General features: G+C 31.6%; 2 protein-coding genes across 3 annotated transcripts; one reads left to right on the forward strand and one right to left on the reverse strand.

Moving 5' to 3' along the window:
• Window positions 1–1,538: 1,538 nt before the first annotated feature.
• Window positions 1,539–5,372, forward strand: LOC114412731 (serine/threonine-protein kinase BRI1-like 2). Its single transcript, XM_028376742.1, has one exon. It carries the CDS (start codon window positions 1,728–1,730, stop codon window positions 5,127–5,129), a length of 3,402 nt encoding a protein of 1,133 aa, XP_028232543.1. The 5' UTR covers window positions 1,539–1,727; the 3' UTR covers window positions 5,130–5,372.
• A 10,958-nt stretch (window positions 5,373–16,330) lies between these two features.
• LOC114412732 (zinc finger protein SHOOT GRAVITROPISM 5-like) lies at window positions 16,331–19,689 on the reverse strand. Of its 2 annotated transcripts, none has more exons than XM_028376745.1 (3): window positions 19,002–19,689; window positions 18,546–18,864; window positions 16,331–17,510 (listed from the first exon to the last, which is right to left on the reverse strand). In XM_028376745.1, the coding sequence occupies exons 1-3, from the start codon at window positions 19,123–19,125 to the stop codon at window positions 16,718–16,720; spliced, it is 1,236 nt and encodes a 411-aa protein (XP_028232546.1). In that variant the 5' UTR covers window positions 19,126–19,689; the 3' UTR covers window positions 16,331–16,717. The 2 variants fall into 2 exon arrangements, with proteins under 2 accessions (XP_028232546.1, XP_028232544.1); XM_028376743.1 differs by having other exon boundaries at window positions 18,459–18,864; window positions 19,002–19,683.
• Window positions 19,690–19,900: the final 211 nt, after the last annotated feature.

Here is a 19,900-nt window from a genome sequence, read left to right on the forward strand (position 1 = left end):
GCTCATCTGCAGACTTCAATTACAAATACTGTCCATAGAGTATAATTTAAAATTTAAATGCAACTGGAAACCGGTAGAGATTAACACAGACAGTATCAACATCAATAACAATAAAAATTATACTAGTGAGAACCTATTAGTTTATGCTTATTTTTTGTTTGCTTATTTATCAATCTTGCTATGTTTATCAAAGATTAAAGATAGTTTAACTGTGTTTTCTATCCTTTTAATTTAAATTATGTATAATGTTGGTCTCGAAATTTTTCTATTAACCAATTAAATTTCTTTATTTTTAAAATCAAGCAAATTGTGTCATTCCATATATTTTTTCTATTCAAAACTCTCAATATCTTATTTTTCTGTGTAAATATGTGGGGGTTTATAGTGAATTTGGAATTAATATAAAATAAGGTGTAAGTTAGAAATTTAGTTGAAATTTGAAAATTTTGGTATGAAAGATTAGAGTTTAAAGAATGTAAAATTTGAGGCTTTTTTGTTGAATTTAATGTTTTGGTTGATGGGTTTTAAATGAAAAATGGTTTAAAATAATTTAATTTTCTATAACTTCGAGTAAAAATGATAATTTAATAATTTTACATAAAATTAACAACAAAAATAAATAAAAAATAACTTAATTTTAAAATAAAATATTTAATTTGTTAAAAGAAACTTGAAAGCCAAAATTACACATAATATAATTAAAAGAGCCAGAAGTCTAAATAAACTTGAAAATAGAATTCTTGATTTACCAAATCAGTAAGCACTAGGCAGAGAGCTATACGTGATTCTGTCAAATAAAAAAAAGCATGTCTCGAAGACACTGGGAGAAACAAACAATGCCTCAAATCAGAAAACAACCAGATATGTTGCACATGGTGCCAATATTATGTTTCACTACACTAGTACTATGTATATGGGGGAAACATTCTCACGCTCTCTGACAGACACTCACTCTTGGATCAAGCACAGGCCAAGCTCTCAGGTTTTCTTTCTTTTTTATAGCGCCGATCTTTAGATTCAGACCTTTGTCTGTGGGTCCCAAATCGTTGACCAAAAGTTAAATCAATCCTTTAATTAACTTCTCTCAGTTCTCTACTCTACACAGTTTATTATACCAAGATATTAATATTATCATATGTGTTTACGAGTGAAACTGAGTTTGTATCTTTTAAATTGAAATTTGATGATACGAAAAATATGATTAAGAGATGATTTTATTAAGATGGTTATATAGATTTTTTAATAAAAATTATTCATTAATAAATTAGAATTTTTTTTATTGTAGTATAACAAAGAACTTGAGTTTGTATCTTTTAAATAATGTCTCAAATTTAAGTTATATATGAATAGAAAAAATATGATTAAAATAAATGATTTTATTAAGATGATCAGGTAAACTTTTTTTTAACAAAAATTGATAATCAACAAAACTAAAAATTCTGCACTAGAGCAATTGTGCTACAAACTTACCAGTAAAGACCCACCACACACAGCACAACCTTATTCCCTCTCACGTTCCCTCCTTTAAATTTTATAAAACACAAAAAGCAGCACCTTTTCCCAAAGGTTTAGCCACAACAAATTCTCATCATACTCACCACTCTCACAATGTCTTTCCTCTCTCCTTTCTACACACATTAATCTATACTTCTCTGCAACATCTTTGCTGGTCTCTCTCTTCCCAGACCTGTGTTCTGTTCTGGCTTTGTACAAGGCTTGTTTTCTCAATGGAGAACAACCATGTTCAGTTTTTGCCTCTTCTCACCGTGACACTTCTTCTTGTGATCACTGTTTTGTTTCCTGTGACTGAGGGTGCAGCAGTTTCCTCCATCAAGACTGATGCACAGGCTCTTCTCATGTTCAAAAGGATGATTCAGAAGGATCCAAGTGGAGTTTTGTCAGGGTGGAAGCTGAATAGGAATCCATGCAGCTGGTATGGAGTCTCTTGCACCCTTGGAAGAGTTACTCAGCTTGATATTAGTGGGAGTAATGACCTTGCTGGGACTATATCTCTTGACCCTTTGTCTTCTATAGATATGTTATCTGTTCTGAAAATGTCATTGAATTCATTTTCTGTAAATTCTACCTCTTTGCTTAATCTCCCATATAGTTTGACACAGCTTGATCTATCCTTTGGTGGAGTCACAGGTCCTGTCCCTGAGAACCTGTTCTCCAAGTGTCCAAATCTTGTTGTTGTGAATCTTTCTTACAACAACTTGACAGGCCCTATTCCTGAAAATTTCTTTCAAAATTCTGATAAACTGCAGGTCCTTGACCTCTCTTACAACAACCTGTCAGGGCCAATTTTTGGCCTGAAAATGGAGTGCATTTCCTTGTTGCAACTTGATCTATCTGGAAACCGTTTATCAGACTCAATTCCACTCTCTTTGTCAAACTGCACCAGCCTTAAAATTTTGAATTTAGCCAACAATATGGTTTCTGGGGATATCCCCAAAGCTTTTGGTCAGCTAAACAAACTACAGACTTTGGATCTTTCCCACAACCAACTCAATGGCTGGATCCCTTCTGAATTTGGAAATGCATGTGCTTCCCTTTTGGAGCTCAAACTTTCTTTCAACAACATCTCAGGCTCAATCCCACCTAGTTTCTCTTCTTGCAGTTGGCTGCAACTTCTTGACATATCTAACAACAATATGTCAGGGCAGTTACCAGATGCAATCTTTCAGAACCTTGGATCATTACAGGAACTGAGGCTGGGAAATAATGCTATCACAGGTCAATTTCCATCTTCACTATCTTCCTGCAAAAAGTTGAAGATTGTGGATTTCAGCTCAAATAAAATTTATGGATCTATCCCCAGAGATTTATGTCCAGGAGCAGTCTCACTTGAGGAGCTGAGAATGCCAGACAATCTCATTACAGGAGAAATCCCAGCTGAACTGTCAAAGTGCTCAAAGCTGAAGACACTTGATTTTAGTCTGAACTATCTCAATGGTACAATTCCTGATGAGCTTGGAGAACTCGAAAATCTTGAGCAGCTAATAGCATGGTTCAATAGCTTGGAAGGAAGCATTCCACCAAAGTTGGGCCAGTGCAAGAATCTCAAGGATCTCATACTGAATAATAATCACCTCACAGGTGGAATTCCAATTGAGTTGTTCAATTGCAGCAATCTTGAATGGATATCACTGACAAGCAATGAACTCAGTTGGGAAATACCGCGCAAGTTTGGCCTCTTGACAAGGTTAGCAGTCCTGCAGCTTGGAAACAACAGCTTGACTGGGGAGATACCATCAGAGCTAGCAAATTGCAGAAGTTTGGTGTGGTTGGACTTGAACAGCAACAAGCTCACTGGAGAGATCCCTCCAAGACTTGGCAGGCAGCTAGGAGCAAAATCCTTGTTTGGGATCCTTTCAGGAAACACTTTGGTGTTTGTAAGAAATGTTGGAAACTCATGTAAAGGAGTTGGAGGTTTGCTAGAATTCTCTGGTATCCGACCTGAAAGACTCTTGCAGGTCCCAACATTGAGGACTTGTGACTTCGCAAGACTCTATTCTGGTCCTGTCCTCAGCCAGTTCACCAAGTACCAGACTCTGGAGTATCTTGATCTTTCCTATAACGAGCTTCGCGGAAAAATCCCAGATGAATTTGGAGATATGGTGGCTTTACAGGTTCTTGAATTATCTCACAATCAGCTATCTGGAGAAATCCCTTCATCACTTGGCCAGCTCAAAAATTTGGGTGTGTTTGATGCATCACACAATAGACTGCAGGGTCATATCCCAGACTCATTCTCAAACCTCTCATTCTTAGTGCAAATTGATCTATCTAACAATGAGTTAACAGGGCAGATTCCATCTAGGGGACAACTGAGTACACTTCCAGCTTCCCAGTATGCGAACAATCCAGGACTTTGTGGTGTACCATTGCCTGATTGCAAGAATGACAACAGCCAAACCACAACAAATCCAAGTGATGATGTTAGCAAAGGAGACCGTAAATCAGCAACTGCAACATGGGCAAACAGCATTGTCATGGGAATTCTCATCTCTGTTGCTTCAGTGTGTATCTTAATTGTGTGGGCAATTGCAATGCGCGCAAGGAGGAAGGAAGCCGAGGAAGTCAAGATGCTCAATAGCTTACAAGCATGCCATGCTGCTACAACATGGAAAATTGACAAAGAGAAAGAGCCCCTTAGCATTAATGTGGCAACATTTCAGAGGCAGCTGAGGAAGCTCAAGTTCTCACAGTTGATTGAAGCAACTAATGGATTCTCAGCAGCGAGCCTCATTGGGTGTGGTGGTTTTGGTGAAGTGTTCAAGGCCACACTCAAAGACGGTTCAAGTGTCGCCATAAAGAAGCTCATTCGACTGAGCTGCCAGGGCGATCGAGAATTCATGGCAGAGATGGAAACCTTAGGGAAGATCAAGCACAGAAATCTTGTCCCTTTGTTGGGGTACTGCAAAGTAGGGGAAGAGAGGCTCCTTGTGTATGAGTACATGGAGTATGGAAGCCTAGAAGAGATGCTTCATGGGAGAATCAAGACGCGTGATCGACGAATTTTGACATGGGAAGAAAGGAAGAAGATTGCAAGAGGTGCTGCTAAAGGACTTTGTTTCCTGCACCACAATTGCATCCCTCACATCATACACAGAGACATGAAATCAAGCAACGTGCTACTTGACAATGAAATGGAGTCCAGGGTCTCAGATTTTGGCATGGCAAGATTAATAAGTGCCCTTGACACACATCTTAGTGTGAGCACGCTAGCAGGAACACCTGGATATGTTCCTCCAGAGTACTACCAAAGTTTCAGGTGCACTGTCAAGGGAGATGTCTATTCATTTGGAGTTGTGATGTTGGAACTGCTTAGCGGGAAACGCCCGACTGATAAGGAGGACTTTGGTGACACCAACTTGGTGGGGTGGGCGAAGATAAAGGTCCGCGAAGGGAAGCAAATGGAAGTAATTGACAATGACTTGCTTTTGGCCACTCAAGGAACTGATGAAGCAGAAGCCAAAGAAGTGAAGGAGATGATAAGATATTTAGAGATTACTTTGCAGTGTGTTGATGACTTGCCTTCAAGAAGGCCAAACATGTTGCAGGTAGTGGCTATGCTGAGAGAGCTTATGCCTGGATCAACTGATGGAAGCAGCAACAGTGCTTGAACCATGTTATTGTCCATAGTTATGACAGGAGAATGAATGAAGATATGAAATGAGGCTTGTAAGATTTTCTCTGGTCTCTACAGCTGTTATTACTGAGTTTATTGTGCTTAGTTTCTCAATTTCTTTCTTCATTTGTTTTGTTTTTATTTAGTATTTATTGTCAGCGATACTATGTAACTCCAACCAATATTAACATTGCAGTAATTGCATATGAAATCAGAACCAAGAGACGAGTTAAATTAATTAATCTGTGATCTAGTCCAATCAATTGAGGCAATTCATCAAACACAAGGGTGATATGCAAAAGAATTATGACTTGCAAATTCACCATGCTGTGGTGAAATTGTTATTAACAATTCATTGACTGGGTGAGATGAACAATAAATCTTAACATCCAAACTTTCCTCGTTTGAACCAACCCAGCATCGCCATCTTTCTGTGTTGTGGCTCAGTCATAGTAGTGGAGGTTAAATGCAACTGCAAAGTGGACCGATTGTATGTACTGTGAAGAGTGACCATCTCATTAAAGAAAAATGGTTAACAAAACCTTCTTAGTTAATCTTTTTTATTATTGATATTTTTATCAAATATTTGAAAAATATTTTTTTTAAAATGTAACAAAATTGAAACCGTTTTTTTTTTATAAAAGTGTTATTTTAAAGACAGATTGGGTTAGTTTGTTTAAGTTTATTTTTGTTTTTTTAAATAGAATAAAATAAGCAGTTTTATGATTTTTTTATGTGATTGTCTAAACTATTTTTACTTTAAATAAGTAATATTCTACTTATTAAAAAAATACTTATAGAAAAAAGTGTTTATTTTAAAGTTATTTTTTTAAGTTTAAATAAATCCACCCAAGATTTGTTTTTTTAAAAAATTACTTATTGTAAGTAAAAACAGTTTTGGCAAGTACATTAGAAAACTGAAAATTTACTTATTTTATTAAAAAAAAAATTAAAAATAAACTTAACTAAACTGACCATTGGTTTTACTTTATTGCAGTTTGAATATCTTATTTAAGTTTTTTAACATTTTTTTTCATTTTTATCATAAACGATAAACTCAAATTTTACAAGATCTTTTTTTGGGGTTCTTTTTTATATATATTTCTGGGGATGTTTGTGCATGTTTATTCAAGATGTGAAGCCAACAAATTTAATTGAACACATTTAGTTTCCATACCTATGCTGAAAACGGAAATGGGCCAAAACATATGATCCAGTATTATTCCCACAATCCAGTCGGCAAACAAACAAATGCACACATTGATGCTACACACACAGAGGCATCATCCTAAAAACCCCCTTTACAAGGTTGAATTAACTTATTTTGTACTCAAAATAACTTGTTATTTCTATCGTGAGTGTAAATCAATTAGCACAAAATTATTCTAATTTAATCAATGTTCTTGAATTTAAGTTCAAAATATCCAACTGCATTAAATGATTAAGAAGTGCAAATACAACCGTGCATGTATTCCGGTAAGAAGAAAGCCATTATCAACCCATTAAAATTTTCATAACAAATTAATTGTTCTAATAGACAACAGGAAGATGTAAAAAAAAAAAAAAAGAAGGAAATGTAATGTCAATTACTACACAAACTAATATTTCTCAACATTTCTACCAGCCATACAATATGTAACGTGTTTTAAACATGTTTTGTGATATCTATACTATTAATAAATGAAATATTATTTGTTGGTGTTCACAAAATTTAGATAATTATATTCTGTTTTATTTTTAAACTTTTATTACTCTCTTTTAATAGTTACTCACTACTTTTATGTTTTTTAATTACTTTTTATTAGTCTTATTTTTTAACTTCTAAATCTTTTTTTCCTTTTCTTTTATTTTATTTAAAATATGTAGAAGATGTAGGGAATACCTCTTTCCCTTAGTATGGTATAATATACTTTTATTATTTTTTCTTCGTATATTTTTTGGTAATTTTTTCCATTATACTTTTATTAGAGTTAGTTTTAAGTTAACAATAAAATGTAACATTAGTAGAAAATGACGAAGAAACAGGAAGGCAGATAAGAGAAGTCATAAGAGTAAGGAAAAAAGAGGAAAGATGCTAGGAAAATTCTTGGTGCACTCCATTCCTCATTATCAATAATCAAACAAAAGCTCAAATTAAAATCACAAAAGAACTCAATTATGCCACTTCATAACTAAAAATACATTTGCAAAATATCACAGCAACAATGTGTCAAATGTAATTAATTTCCTAAAAAAATGTGTCAATGTCTAAATTGAAAGGATCATACGTCTTTTTCTTCTTCTTTTAACTTCTTAGACCCGTGTCATTACCCCATTTACAAAAGAATTTTATCCTAAACGTAGAAGTAAAAAAAAAAAATATCTATATATACCAAATGGCATCCAAGGAAATTGAGAGTGCAAATGCATCAAAATTTATAGGACAAAACCCTTGGGTATAGGGACTTAAAGGACTAGCTGGGATTCATAGAAAAGCGTAGACACTGGAACTATATGGCCACTAATGGATCACTTATGCATTTCTTTAACAGAGAACACATGAAAAATACTAATAATTCAAGCAAATTCAGGAAATTTTCAGAGCTAAGTATACGGGTGAATCAGGTTCACTTATGCACTTCTTTTTTTTATTTTTCTTTTGAGTTATTACTTGTTAATAATATAACAAATACACTAATAAAGTGCAAAATGTTTAACAAACAAAAGTTCCAACCAAATACCAAATACCTACTTTGGTACAAAATGTTTTGTGAACTAAATATCTTAACTCTTAAGAACAAATGTCAAATATACACATAATAGTTAGCAAAAAGAATAACAAATGCGATTTATATTAAAAAAGAAAAAAGAACTCCACAGACCAATTTTAGCATGCTAAATTCGTAGGTTATACATATTGAGTTGAAAAAAACTCACAATTAATGGGCCGGGCCACATATCTTCGGGAGAATCACAAGTTAAAATTATCCTCCATAAATCACACAACTCGTATACCCAAGTCTATATGCAATTGTACCAGTGAGTTACAATCTTTCAAAAGGACTAAAATATTACTTGGACAACCACTCCGATTTTCATTGAGAAAAAGGATTACTAGCATGGTTACAACATAAAAAATACTCAATTCATTTCATAACACTAAATCGAACATCCTTTGATGAACATTAGCCTAGTTTTTTTTATTAAAAAATTAATTATATTGAGCCCCTTGAAAATGATTGAAACTAAGCATCAACCTTTAATCTTCGCTGAAAATCTAACTAAACGTCTTTAGTGGGGATATTCTCATCTAACTACATTTTTTTTTTCATTCATAATGTCTGAATATTAAATCTTATTTTAAAAAATTAAACTCAATTTTCCTAATACGAAAGATTTGTTCATAGTTATGAAGTAATTTAAAATGAAATTGATAATTGAGTTTTTTTTTTTTACTGTTATAACTTGGAGGGTTTAATTTACAAGTGTCCCTCCTGCTCTTACTCTCCGACTATTTATTATGCATAGTTGAGCCTCTACCATAAGGAAATGATACTCTCTAAAAATAAAGTTTATATGCACCAAGTAATAAATTGTTATGATCCAAGGCATAAACTTGAATTGAAAGCTGAATACATATTAATTCTTAACTATATAATAGCATGTGCATACAATCATTGAGTAGCTAGAGAAAAAGATTTGAAGAATTTCGACACAGTTATAGATTTCTTTATATAGAGAGAGGTTGGGACATGGAGAACAAATACTATAATTGTTGCTAGTGTTTTGATGACTGTCACGTGTTTGTGGATCAGAATTTTTTATCTTTAAATAAAGAAAATGATAACAAAAAATTTCTTTATAATTATAAATTTTAAATATAATTACAAAATGAAAAGTTAATTAATTAGGAGAAATTGAAAGTAATTATAAATAAAAAGTGATAAATGTTTATAATTATTTTTATATTTTATTTAATTATTAATGTTAGTAATATTTCCATAAAAAAAGGTTTAATAAGATACAAAATGATTTTTTTTATGATATATAGTACATGAATGTATATTGATGACCGACAGCATCCGAATAATATTGGCAAATTCTTATATGTACTAAAGCTATAAAATTTTGTTTATAAGATTAATATTATCTGACTGGTAGATCATAAGTTTAAGCTCTCATTGATTTTTCTAAAGATGAGGTAAATATAAATTTTATAAATATTTTTGGAGTTCAAAGGTTTTTTCCACCTTAAAAATACCATCTTTTTCCACCTTAACCGATATATATATATATATATATATATATATATATATATATATATATATATATAATCAAGTAAGTCTAATTGAAAAAAATAGAAATTATTATATATCACTTCTTTAAATTACACTTTTATTTTAAAGATATCATTGGAGATTTTAATATACAGTTACAGTTGGGTTATCCCCATATCCATAGAACATGGAATTTTCATTTAGTAAAAGTCCACTTGAATGATGACTGCAAGAGTCAGATTTGTATTGAGACAGACCCCACTTATATTGCAACAACTCATGCTATAATGCATCCAAATAGACATAAATCATATTCTTCGCTGAAAGTGCTCGTACATATACTGTTCTACCATTCAATTCATGAAAATAGATAGATATGAGAAAAATGCTTATTCTGAAAACAGATTAAAAGAAGTATAATTCGGTCTCATTCATAAACCGTCTGGATATTACAGCTACATACCGTTGTTGGTGCCAGTGCGATACAATTGGCTGACCCATATTTGACCTTTTATGTTTTTGGATTTAACTCTTTTAAAATAATGATATTACGTATACACTTTAGAATGTAAAATTTAATAATAGTTATTAATTATAAATCAATTATTAATATCATAATTAACTTTAAACTTATTCTTTTATATATTTGATTCTATAACAATTTTTAATTATTGATTTTTTCATCAAAGATTATAAGTATTTTATTCTTAATTTAAACTCTATCCTTTATTTTAGAAGACTCAAATCTTTTTGTTTTTATAAGTTACACACTGACCTCTTGATAAGATTTTACTTGGGTTCCAGGCCAAGCATTCATTTATATATCTCGAGTCAAGTGTTTTACCTTTATGTCTCACACCATGGTTTCACTTCTTGTTTATGGATAAATTTTGCAAACAATAAAATAAATTATTTTATGAATAATTTGGGAATTGGAATCAAATTCTTCTTAAAGGCTCAAGTCTAACAAGCGTTTACCTTATGCATAATGTTTTACTCTACTATTATTGACTGATCAAAGTGTTGGAGTATTACCCCCCTTCATGATGCAAAAAGCAAATACTTGATTAAATCTTAATCACCATAATAGCTTATTCTGCTTATTTAGTTTCGCAAGAATTGACTCAGATGCTGGATAGTTGTTGTCAACACATATTCTTCCATACTTTAGGAGTTATATTGGAAAGTTTTCCGCCTCCAAAAGTAGAAACATTATCTTGGAGTCTTGATATATATGAAATACTAAGGTATAAGATTGATATAATATACATGTTTAGGTATAGAAGAACTTAATTACTTGAATTCATAATAAACTGATAGTGTTTTATTTGAGAATAGAATATCATTTCCTTTTAAAGTTCTTTGACTCTGAGCCAAAATAATTTACATCTCAAACTATTATAAATACAATCAATGTTAATATTTAGTGTCATGTATGTATCTAATGCTTAACAGGACCTTAATTGGTTTCCATTTTAAATTAACCAGAATAGATAATTACTGTATTTCTTGCTTTCTTTAATTTGTTTGCTTGAATTGTTAAGTTGCTTTCTTACATAGACATATGTTCCTCATATCAGAAACCAACATATAGCTATCCGACATATTACTAGTGTATGGATTCGTGGTCGTTGCAGCTAGCTAGTAGATGACTAGACATTGCTGTAATCACTCTCTTTCAAGCGGGCCATTTATGTTTTTATGATGATAACACGAAGCACCTAGACATTTTTTTCCCTTTGATTTATTCATGCAATGTTGTAATCGTCCAGTAATCCACACAAGTGTGTGGGTGAATATATTTTGTTTTTTAGTTAATAAAAGTATACATAGTAAAGCTATTAAGAGGTAGTAGTAACGTCAGTAAACTTGATGTATCGACATTCTTAAACTGTATGATAATTGTCGTAAGATAATTTCATAAAGAATTGAGTTTGAATTCGGTATAACCTTCCAAAAAAAAAAAAGTAAAGTTCAATGTGTAATTTAATATATGAACACATAAATTCAAATTTTAGGCTATGTTTAATAAAGTCATTTCAGTCATTTATAAATGAGTTTAACTAGTTTATGATGAGTTGATTTGATTAAAATAAGTATATGTTAAAAGTTTATGTTTGCAGCTTCTAACTCATTTTTGAATGCTACTTTAATTATTATTTTAGTTTATTTGTTTGACTATAAATATTAAAAATGTTTGACAAATAAGTTTTTATAATAGCTTGCAAAGTTTTTTTAATTTGTTAGTTTAAATAGCATTTTAGCTTCTATTTTTCAGCTTCTTTATTCATTTTTTTATCCTTAACTTATTCTTAAATAATATATTATAGGTTTATTTATTTTATTTTCGTTATTATTTTCAGAATTTTTTTCTGCATTACACCTTTTATTTTAGCCATTACGATATCTAATTTATTATTTTAGTTTTGTACTTCAAGATATTGATAATCATTTAGTATGACAACACAAATACTCATTGATATTTAAATGTACTTATTGTTATACTAATTAATAAACATAACAAATATGATGTCTACTTAAACGTATGTTACTTTTTTATTTTAAATTTAATTAAAAATATTTTACATATAGTATAAGTATAAGATTAATAGTAAAATGTAAAATATAAAAAAATATAATAAATAAAACTAAAAAAATATAATTAAAATAATAGATCTTTAAATAAATATAATAGTTTCAAATTGATCAAAAGGATAAACTATACTTATCCAAACATATATATATTTTATCCATAAATTCTAATTAAAAATTTGTACAAAAAATAATTATACAAGCATATCTATTTATAACATTTTACATTTATCAACTATTTTAATAAATAATTTTATTTAATACCTATAATTTAAAAGATAGTATAATCACTCTCAATTTTCAGTTAATAATTTTCAACTTTTAATTAGTTAGTTTTTCAACTAAGTTAATTTTTTTATCTATTTCTTTTTTATTCATAAAAATTAAAAACCATGTAAAAGGATTTATAATAATTAATGCACATTCTACTCAATGAAATTGAGATAAATCCTCTTTACTCATCTATTTATTTTTTCGAATACAGTCTAATGATGTCCGCATATGAACCACGTGGCATGTTATGTTGATTCCATTTTCTGTCTCGTTCTCTCACTCTCTCTACTCATAAATTCGTCTTTCTTTATATTTTATTGTAATTTTTTTATTTTATAAATCCTTTCCTAAATTAATGAAGTTTGAGTTTTAGTATATGTCCAGGTTATCATGAAGCAAAAATAGGTTATCGTTATTAATTCTTTAAAGAAAAACATAAAAGAAAAAAAAAAACTATAATATTTATTGCTAAAATATAATAGGTTTAATAGCAAGTCAAATTCACAAATCTGGAGAATATAATTCAAAAATATCTGTTACAAAATAGAAGAGAATAACAAACAAAAGGAAAAAAAATGTTTAGCCTAGAAAATTTACGAGCAAAGAAGATGCTCTTTGCAATTTCCGTAGGCTCGATGTTGGTCTCGTTGCAGCAATGGTGTTACTTTGTGATGGAAGAAGGGAGAAAGACAAGAAAGAGAGATTATGAGTTTAAATTTTCTATTAACAAAAAAATTAATAACTAACATCAAAATTGTTGACATAAGTAATTTGTTATTTAGATTTCTTAATAAGATTTTGAGTTTGATCTATGACTTGAATATAAAATGATAACTAAAGGTATCATTTTATTTTAAAAATGGATCGATTTGATAGGGGAAGATTACACTACTAATTTTTTTTTAATTGAATTTACTTAACGTGTATTTGGATTGTAGTTTAGAGGATGAGAAAAGAAAAAACACTTTTTCTAAAGCACAAAATTGAGAAATGAGTATATTTTGGTATTGAAATAAACATCAATTACGTTCTAATGTATCCAAACGGAAAAAGTTTTCTGTCTTGATGGATTGAAATGAAGTACTTGGAGATGCTAGAACGAAATTCCGAACACACTTAATTTGGTACTTGATCACCTTAAGTAGAGCCAAAAATAAAAAATGTAAATCAGGGTACGATCGAAAAACTTATGTTGCTTTCAGAGTTCCCTGAGTTATTGAAGGTGCCATATATTAGAATGATAGCCCTTCAAATACGCATTGCTCTTTAAAACTGGTGGAAAGATAAAGGATTCTTGTACCGTACCGTAGCTATCTAGAATATATATAGAGGCAGACTCTTGGACCGTAGCAATCTACCATTGAGAGCCAAAAAGGGTAGGGATGCATTAAAAGGTGGTCCCAGAAGGCACTAGATATCATTAACAGGGTTTTTGCTTTGGTTTCAATTGTCAAAGGACAATTACCATACTCCATCCACACCCATTTTTTCTGAATGTACCATAGATAAACTTAAATCATTGATTCTTAAAGCTCTATAAAGAAAATGTTGTAAGCAAATGGTTTTTAAATAAGTTGATTTTATTTTAGTATCTTTTTATTCAATTACTTTTAAATTCTGACTATTTATTATTATATATACCAAGACTTGTACCTATACAACACATTGGTATATGTATTTTTCTATTCATATGATGTTAATTACTTAGAGTTTATTAAATATAATATTAATTAATATTTTGCTAAAAAATTAGCTTAAGGGTTATAGTTAACAATGACAGTTAATATTATAACGGAGTAGCTTATATTATTTTACAATTATACTGTTATTTTATTATTATTTCAAAATACAGTAATATAATTATAATAAAAAAAATCTGAATAAAAAGTTTATATATAAAGATGATTTGATTTTGATACACTGTTAGACTACAATTTTTTGCACTATTAAGTGATTCCAAATCACCTTGAATAAGACTAGAGTAATTATTACGAAACATTTGTGTAAAAATTAATTAAAACTTAAAAGAATGAATCATTTTTAATTTAATTTGTACATTTTATATTTTCATATATTTAACAAATGATATTATAACAATATATTAGAATAAATAAATTAACAACAAAAAAAACTAAAACGGAGCAAAGTGGAATACAATGACAGAAAACTTATTTGATGTTTTCCAGTCACAAATTAGGTAAATTTTACTTTATACTGAAACTGCCATACTGGTTTATTTCTGCTGATTTAAATGTATGTTCATTTATAGTTATTTTTTTCCTCTATTATCTAAAAAACATATATAGATATTGTTTACAACTATAATACAATATCATTTTATAGTTAAATATGCATTGGTCATAAAAGTTAAGCAACCTTCGTGTCTATCATGGTACAAAAAGTGGTATGAGTTTGGAATAATTCAAAACTTAATAATAAAGTCAAAAAATAAAGGTCAATAATATAATTGACTCTAAGGAAAAGCTCAACCTACTTTTTCTTTCTTTGAAATTTCAACAACACGAAAGTTCCTTCGCAATTCAGGAAGAGAAAGTCCAATTTTGAATTGAGAAATTGTACTTATCTGAAAGAATTATACAATATTTTTTATTGAGTAAATATTAATCATTGATTTTTTTTTTTGTTAAGTGAGAAATCCAACCATAATTTCTCTCTCTCTCTCTTCTTTTACTTTCAAGTTAATCTTACAATAAAAAAATGTTCATTTTTTATTTTTAGTTATATATCAAAGAATTTAATTCAATTAGTTAAATAAGGATACAAATTATTATAAATCTTATTATTTTTCGATTTTTATAGATAATAATATATTATAATTGTATTTATATAAAAGAATTACACTAAATGCACAGATGAATTAATATAAGATTATTTCAACTCAATGGAAATGAAAAGTTTCAAATATAGATCTTAAACATATAATTATATTAAATATTAAAAAAATCGTAAGAGAAAATGAATACTTGCGATCTATTAGTGATACTTGTTGTCTATATAAAAGGAATATTAAAAAAGTAATTGCAAGAAAAAAATTCTACTACAAATAATTTTGTCAGTTGACAAAGATTAACCAGAGTCAGTAAGTATTTTACTACATCGATGATGGTAAAACAAAAAAGATAAAATTGTTTAAAATTTGAAACAACGACATGGATTCTATGCTATTTTGCACCTTAATTAATGATAAAGCAACTGTAGCAGCCCTATGGGCTGACACTGCGACCTCTTAAAAGCATGTGCATATTTAGAGCCTTGTGTGCGTTTCTATATGTTGAGAGTGACGAATGCCTGCCCATTACCATTTCAACTGTGGCACTGAAAAACATGGCGTTTTTTTTTCTTATACATATACTATCCATTTAAAAGGATCGTTTATGCAATGAAAACGACCCTTCCATCTTTTCACCCTTTTCTCCTTTTTGTTTTCCCACATCAAAAGAAAGATTTATTTAGCCCCCCCTTTGATTCTGGTTCCTATACAGAAAATACATAAGTTAAAATAAAATGGTCCCAACCCATTGCTATCATTCGCCCGGATGAATGTCACATGTATCATTCATTTAATATTACCTAAAGGGTCCATGTGTACAAGGCAACCTGACATATATCAACAACATCATACTTCACTCCTATAACATTAATAACATTTAATGACACCATTTTTTCTGAATAAATAATAATAGTAATAATTAATAAATATTTCTTCTGTTTTTTCCTCACCACATTCATTCATTGCCTCTAATGTGTAATCCCAAAAATCCAGATATACCGGGTACTTCCAAATATAATCATTAATCAAACCCTGGAAGAGATATATCCTTCCTCTCTTGTTTCAATTTTTCCTTACTCAAACCCGGAATTTGAATCTACATTAATTGCTGTTAAAATAACTATTGTTTTCTAGTTAGTACAATTTAAGCCACAAATAAGTGGAATCCAGCCAGTATTTTGAATTAATATGTTGTTATTATTGAAGAGAAATATAGGGTACCCTCTAATTACAATAAAATTGTAAAAGTTGCCTTTCATGTATTAGGTTAGACATAAGGGCCGGGTAAAGCTAACCTTGCATGGTCTTCAATTTTAATTGTCATATAACAAATGAACGGATGATGAATATGTCAAATAATGATCATAAAAAACAAGTTACAACTCACCTTTAAACAAAGCTTCAATAGTCAGACTCTCAAACTCCTAAACACTGCATCTCGATAAAAATATAAAGAATATGAACTTTCTTTAAAATAAAACAAATTTCACCTAGTCAAGAGAGAAGGAAACATTAAAGAAAAAAAATGAATAAGAAAAAATTAAGAACAATATAACTTCATGTAAACTCCTCCTGTAATATCATCATATCATATCTTTCCCTTAGGCAGAATAAAGCTTGTCTTTTCTTTCTTTTCTTAGCACAATGTGTTCTGGTCACAGTATATGTCACTCATTCTGCTTCTCCTTCTGTGGTGGCTGAGGACATGTAACTCATCACAATGGAGGTTTCTTCTGATGATGGAACCCCAACAATTGAAGACTGAAACTGTTGCTTGCAAGTGTGGCATGTTATTTCCTTAACAGTGGAACTTATCTTCTTGATGGCCTGCTTTCTCAGCTCTTCAGCCTTTGCAAGTTCAGCTTGTGCTTGTTTCCTTATCCTTTTGGCATTCTCAAACTCATGTTCAGCTATCTCAATTTGGCGTTTGGCCTCTCTTCTAGCCTCTTCTGCATAAGCCTTTTCTGCCATGGCCAACTTAAGCTCCTCTCCTGCAAACTCCTTCAACCTTGCCACTTCCAATGTGGAATAGTCACTCACATTATTATTATTCCTTTCTGGTGGGCTCCTATGTGCTTCTGAACATGCTCTCTCTGCTGGTTCATTATTCCCTGTGTCGTTTCTACATGAGCCTATTGAAAGTTTCAAGCCATAGTTTTCCTTTGGATTATGTTTTTCTTGAGAATTTATTGAGGAGGGCAAGAGCTGAAGTTCTAAGTTATGCGAGGTGGTGGACTTGTTATTGTGTATCTCTGACATTAATAAGACTGCTGTTGCTGGTTGTTCAGCTGGTTTTGGCAGTACTGGAAGTCCTTGCAATGGTGGGGCTATGCTAAAATTTGCCTCACTAGAGGGACTTGCGCTTGAAGCTGTTCTAGAAGAGCATGCTGCTTGAAGTGCTTGCAACTCTGGGCGATGCTGCCGGACAGTGCATGCATCTTGGTGTTCTATGAAACTCTCCACCCTGTAAAGGACAAAAGTTTAGGTAATTAAAATAGATTAGATTATGATATATATGTGTTATGGCTTCATCTTGTTGTCTCTGAATATATAATTGGCTAGAGAAAAAAAAAATCTTTGTCAAACAAAGATATACATGTATGAAAACCTTGTTAATGTAGTGTTTTAAAAACTAGCATGAAGCAACATAAAAAATAATTAATCAAAGATCTGGTTCTGGTCCATGGATTCTGTGGTCATGTTTAACTTGAATAGTGCAACAAAATAAAATAACTCAGAGTGATCTAATATTCTAATTAATGGGGTATTCATAAGTTCAAAAAAAGAATGAAAAGATTAAACTTTTCCCTCCTATATATGGGTTTATTTGGGTCTTTAGTAATCAATAGACGTGTGGATAATTGGAGATAGACTGCCCTTAAACTCAAAAGCTGTCATAGGAACACCAAGTACAAAGCCGGAATGAGATGGATTGGGTGTATGTATGTAATATTCATATGCATAACATAATGTTTTTCAACTTACATGTTTTTGAAGTTGCAAACTAGAATAAATAAAATATTAATAACCTCTAGAAGATGGGAAATCTTTCACATGAAAGGTATCTGAGATTCAGAATTTTTGTTTCTCTGCACCATCCTTGTACCTAGAATTTTAGGGTTTGACCATAATCATATAGTATAATTATATATATATATATAAAATTTAAAAAGCAAAATAATAACAATAGTTATAGTAGTAACTTGGTTTCTGTTATTGAGAGAAAAAACAATTGCTTAGCAGGGGATGAATCTGAGGAGCCCAAAAAAACAAAAACAGAAACCAAGAAAGAGAGAGAAAGATGGAAACTTGGAATAATGGACAAACACCACACACAGGTGTATGTTTATGTGAGAACTGACAACTGAGAAGTGGGAATTATTAAGTGGGAAAACAAAACTAATTAATAAACCTGGAAAAGACACGGCCACAGTCACAGGAATGGCCCCTGGTGCCACAGGTTTTGATGTGAGCCTTGTAATCAGATTGAACAGCATACCCTTTGGAGCACTTGTCACACACCCACTGCTTGTGATTGCTGTGCTTCCTTCTGAAGTGCTTCTTGATTCCCACAAGGTCCCCAAGGGCATGGCAAGGGTCATGGTGCAAGCAGCTTGGCTCAGGGCACACAAACACCCTCTTCTTATTCTGCCCTTGTGCTGTTTCCCTCTTTAGCAGCTTCCATGGCACCTTGTGCCTCCTCCTGTGCATTTGAAGATTCTGGTCCCTCTGGAACCCTTGGTTGCAGATCTCACAAACATATCTGTCAGATTCCAGCAAGGTGGTTGGTGAGAGAGACACAACCTCGGCATCTGGATCTGCAAGAACAACAAAAAAGAAATTAACTTTGGAGAGAAAACCAAAACCCCACGAATTTTGTAAAAAAAAGAAAAAAAAAGAAGCTTGGAAGTTGAAAAAACTTGAACCCCTATATAAAAAAGGAAAAAACTTTTACCGGGTGTGCCTGCTGGTCTTCTTTTCCTTTTGTTGTTAGCCACCCCATTTTCAGATAATGCAAAGGCGGCATCAGAAGAAGATGGTGCACCAGAATTAGAAGCACTGTTGTTGTTGTCTAACATGGGTGGAAAATTTTTGTGCTTTGAGGACTATATGTTAGCACACGATCAAATTCTCAAAACTAGTGCAAGTTGTGAGGTTGCAATAGTGGGGTTTTCAGCTTTACTCGTATGGAAAGAAGATGAGGAGGAGTGATAGTGGCACAACTGAAGGAAGAAATAGAGATAATAGAAATAATAGAGAGAGAGAGAGAGAGAGAGAGAGAGAGAGAGAGAAAGGTATTGCTTTTATGTAATCAGCTTTCTTTAAGGCTTTTTTTTTTTTTGCTAGCTTTTTCTTTGCCACGAGCTTTCTTGCTTTGTTGTGTTGTTTCATTGACCCCTCACCTCGAGCAGGTAAGGTTGAAGGCAAGTCTTGTTTATAAAGCTCCTCTATAGTGTGTGTGTGTGAGAGAGATTATGGGGTGTGTCGTGTGTGTGTGTGTCTTTTTTGCTTGGAGCTGACCCAATCTAATCAAACGTTTGGTTGAAAGTTTGAGCCCCCACACGCGGAATTTTGGACAGGAACAAAAAAAACATCCTCATCTCAGATCCATCCAACCACATAAGAAGAAGAAAACAACAGCATAGTAGTCATTATTTCGTTCATGGCACTGTAATTTGCTTGCATGAATATATATATAAATCATGTCAGCCAAGGACCCCGTTAACGTTGTGTTATATATGCGTGACCTCATATCACACCCCATCCCCATCTCTCACGTGACATCTGCGTGCCGTGACCAACTCTAATGGTAGGATAGATAGTGTGGTACAATGAAAATTCAGTTGCCATTGG

The sequence above is a fragment of the Glycine soja genome, chromosome 5, assembly GCF_004193775.1.
Source record: "Glycine soja cultivar W05 chromosome 5, ASM419377v2, whole genome shotgun sequence".
Taxonomy (NCBI): Eukaryota; Viridiplantae; Streptophyta; class Magnoliopsida; order Fabales; family Fabaceae; genus Glycine; species Glycine soja.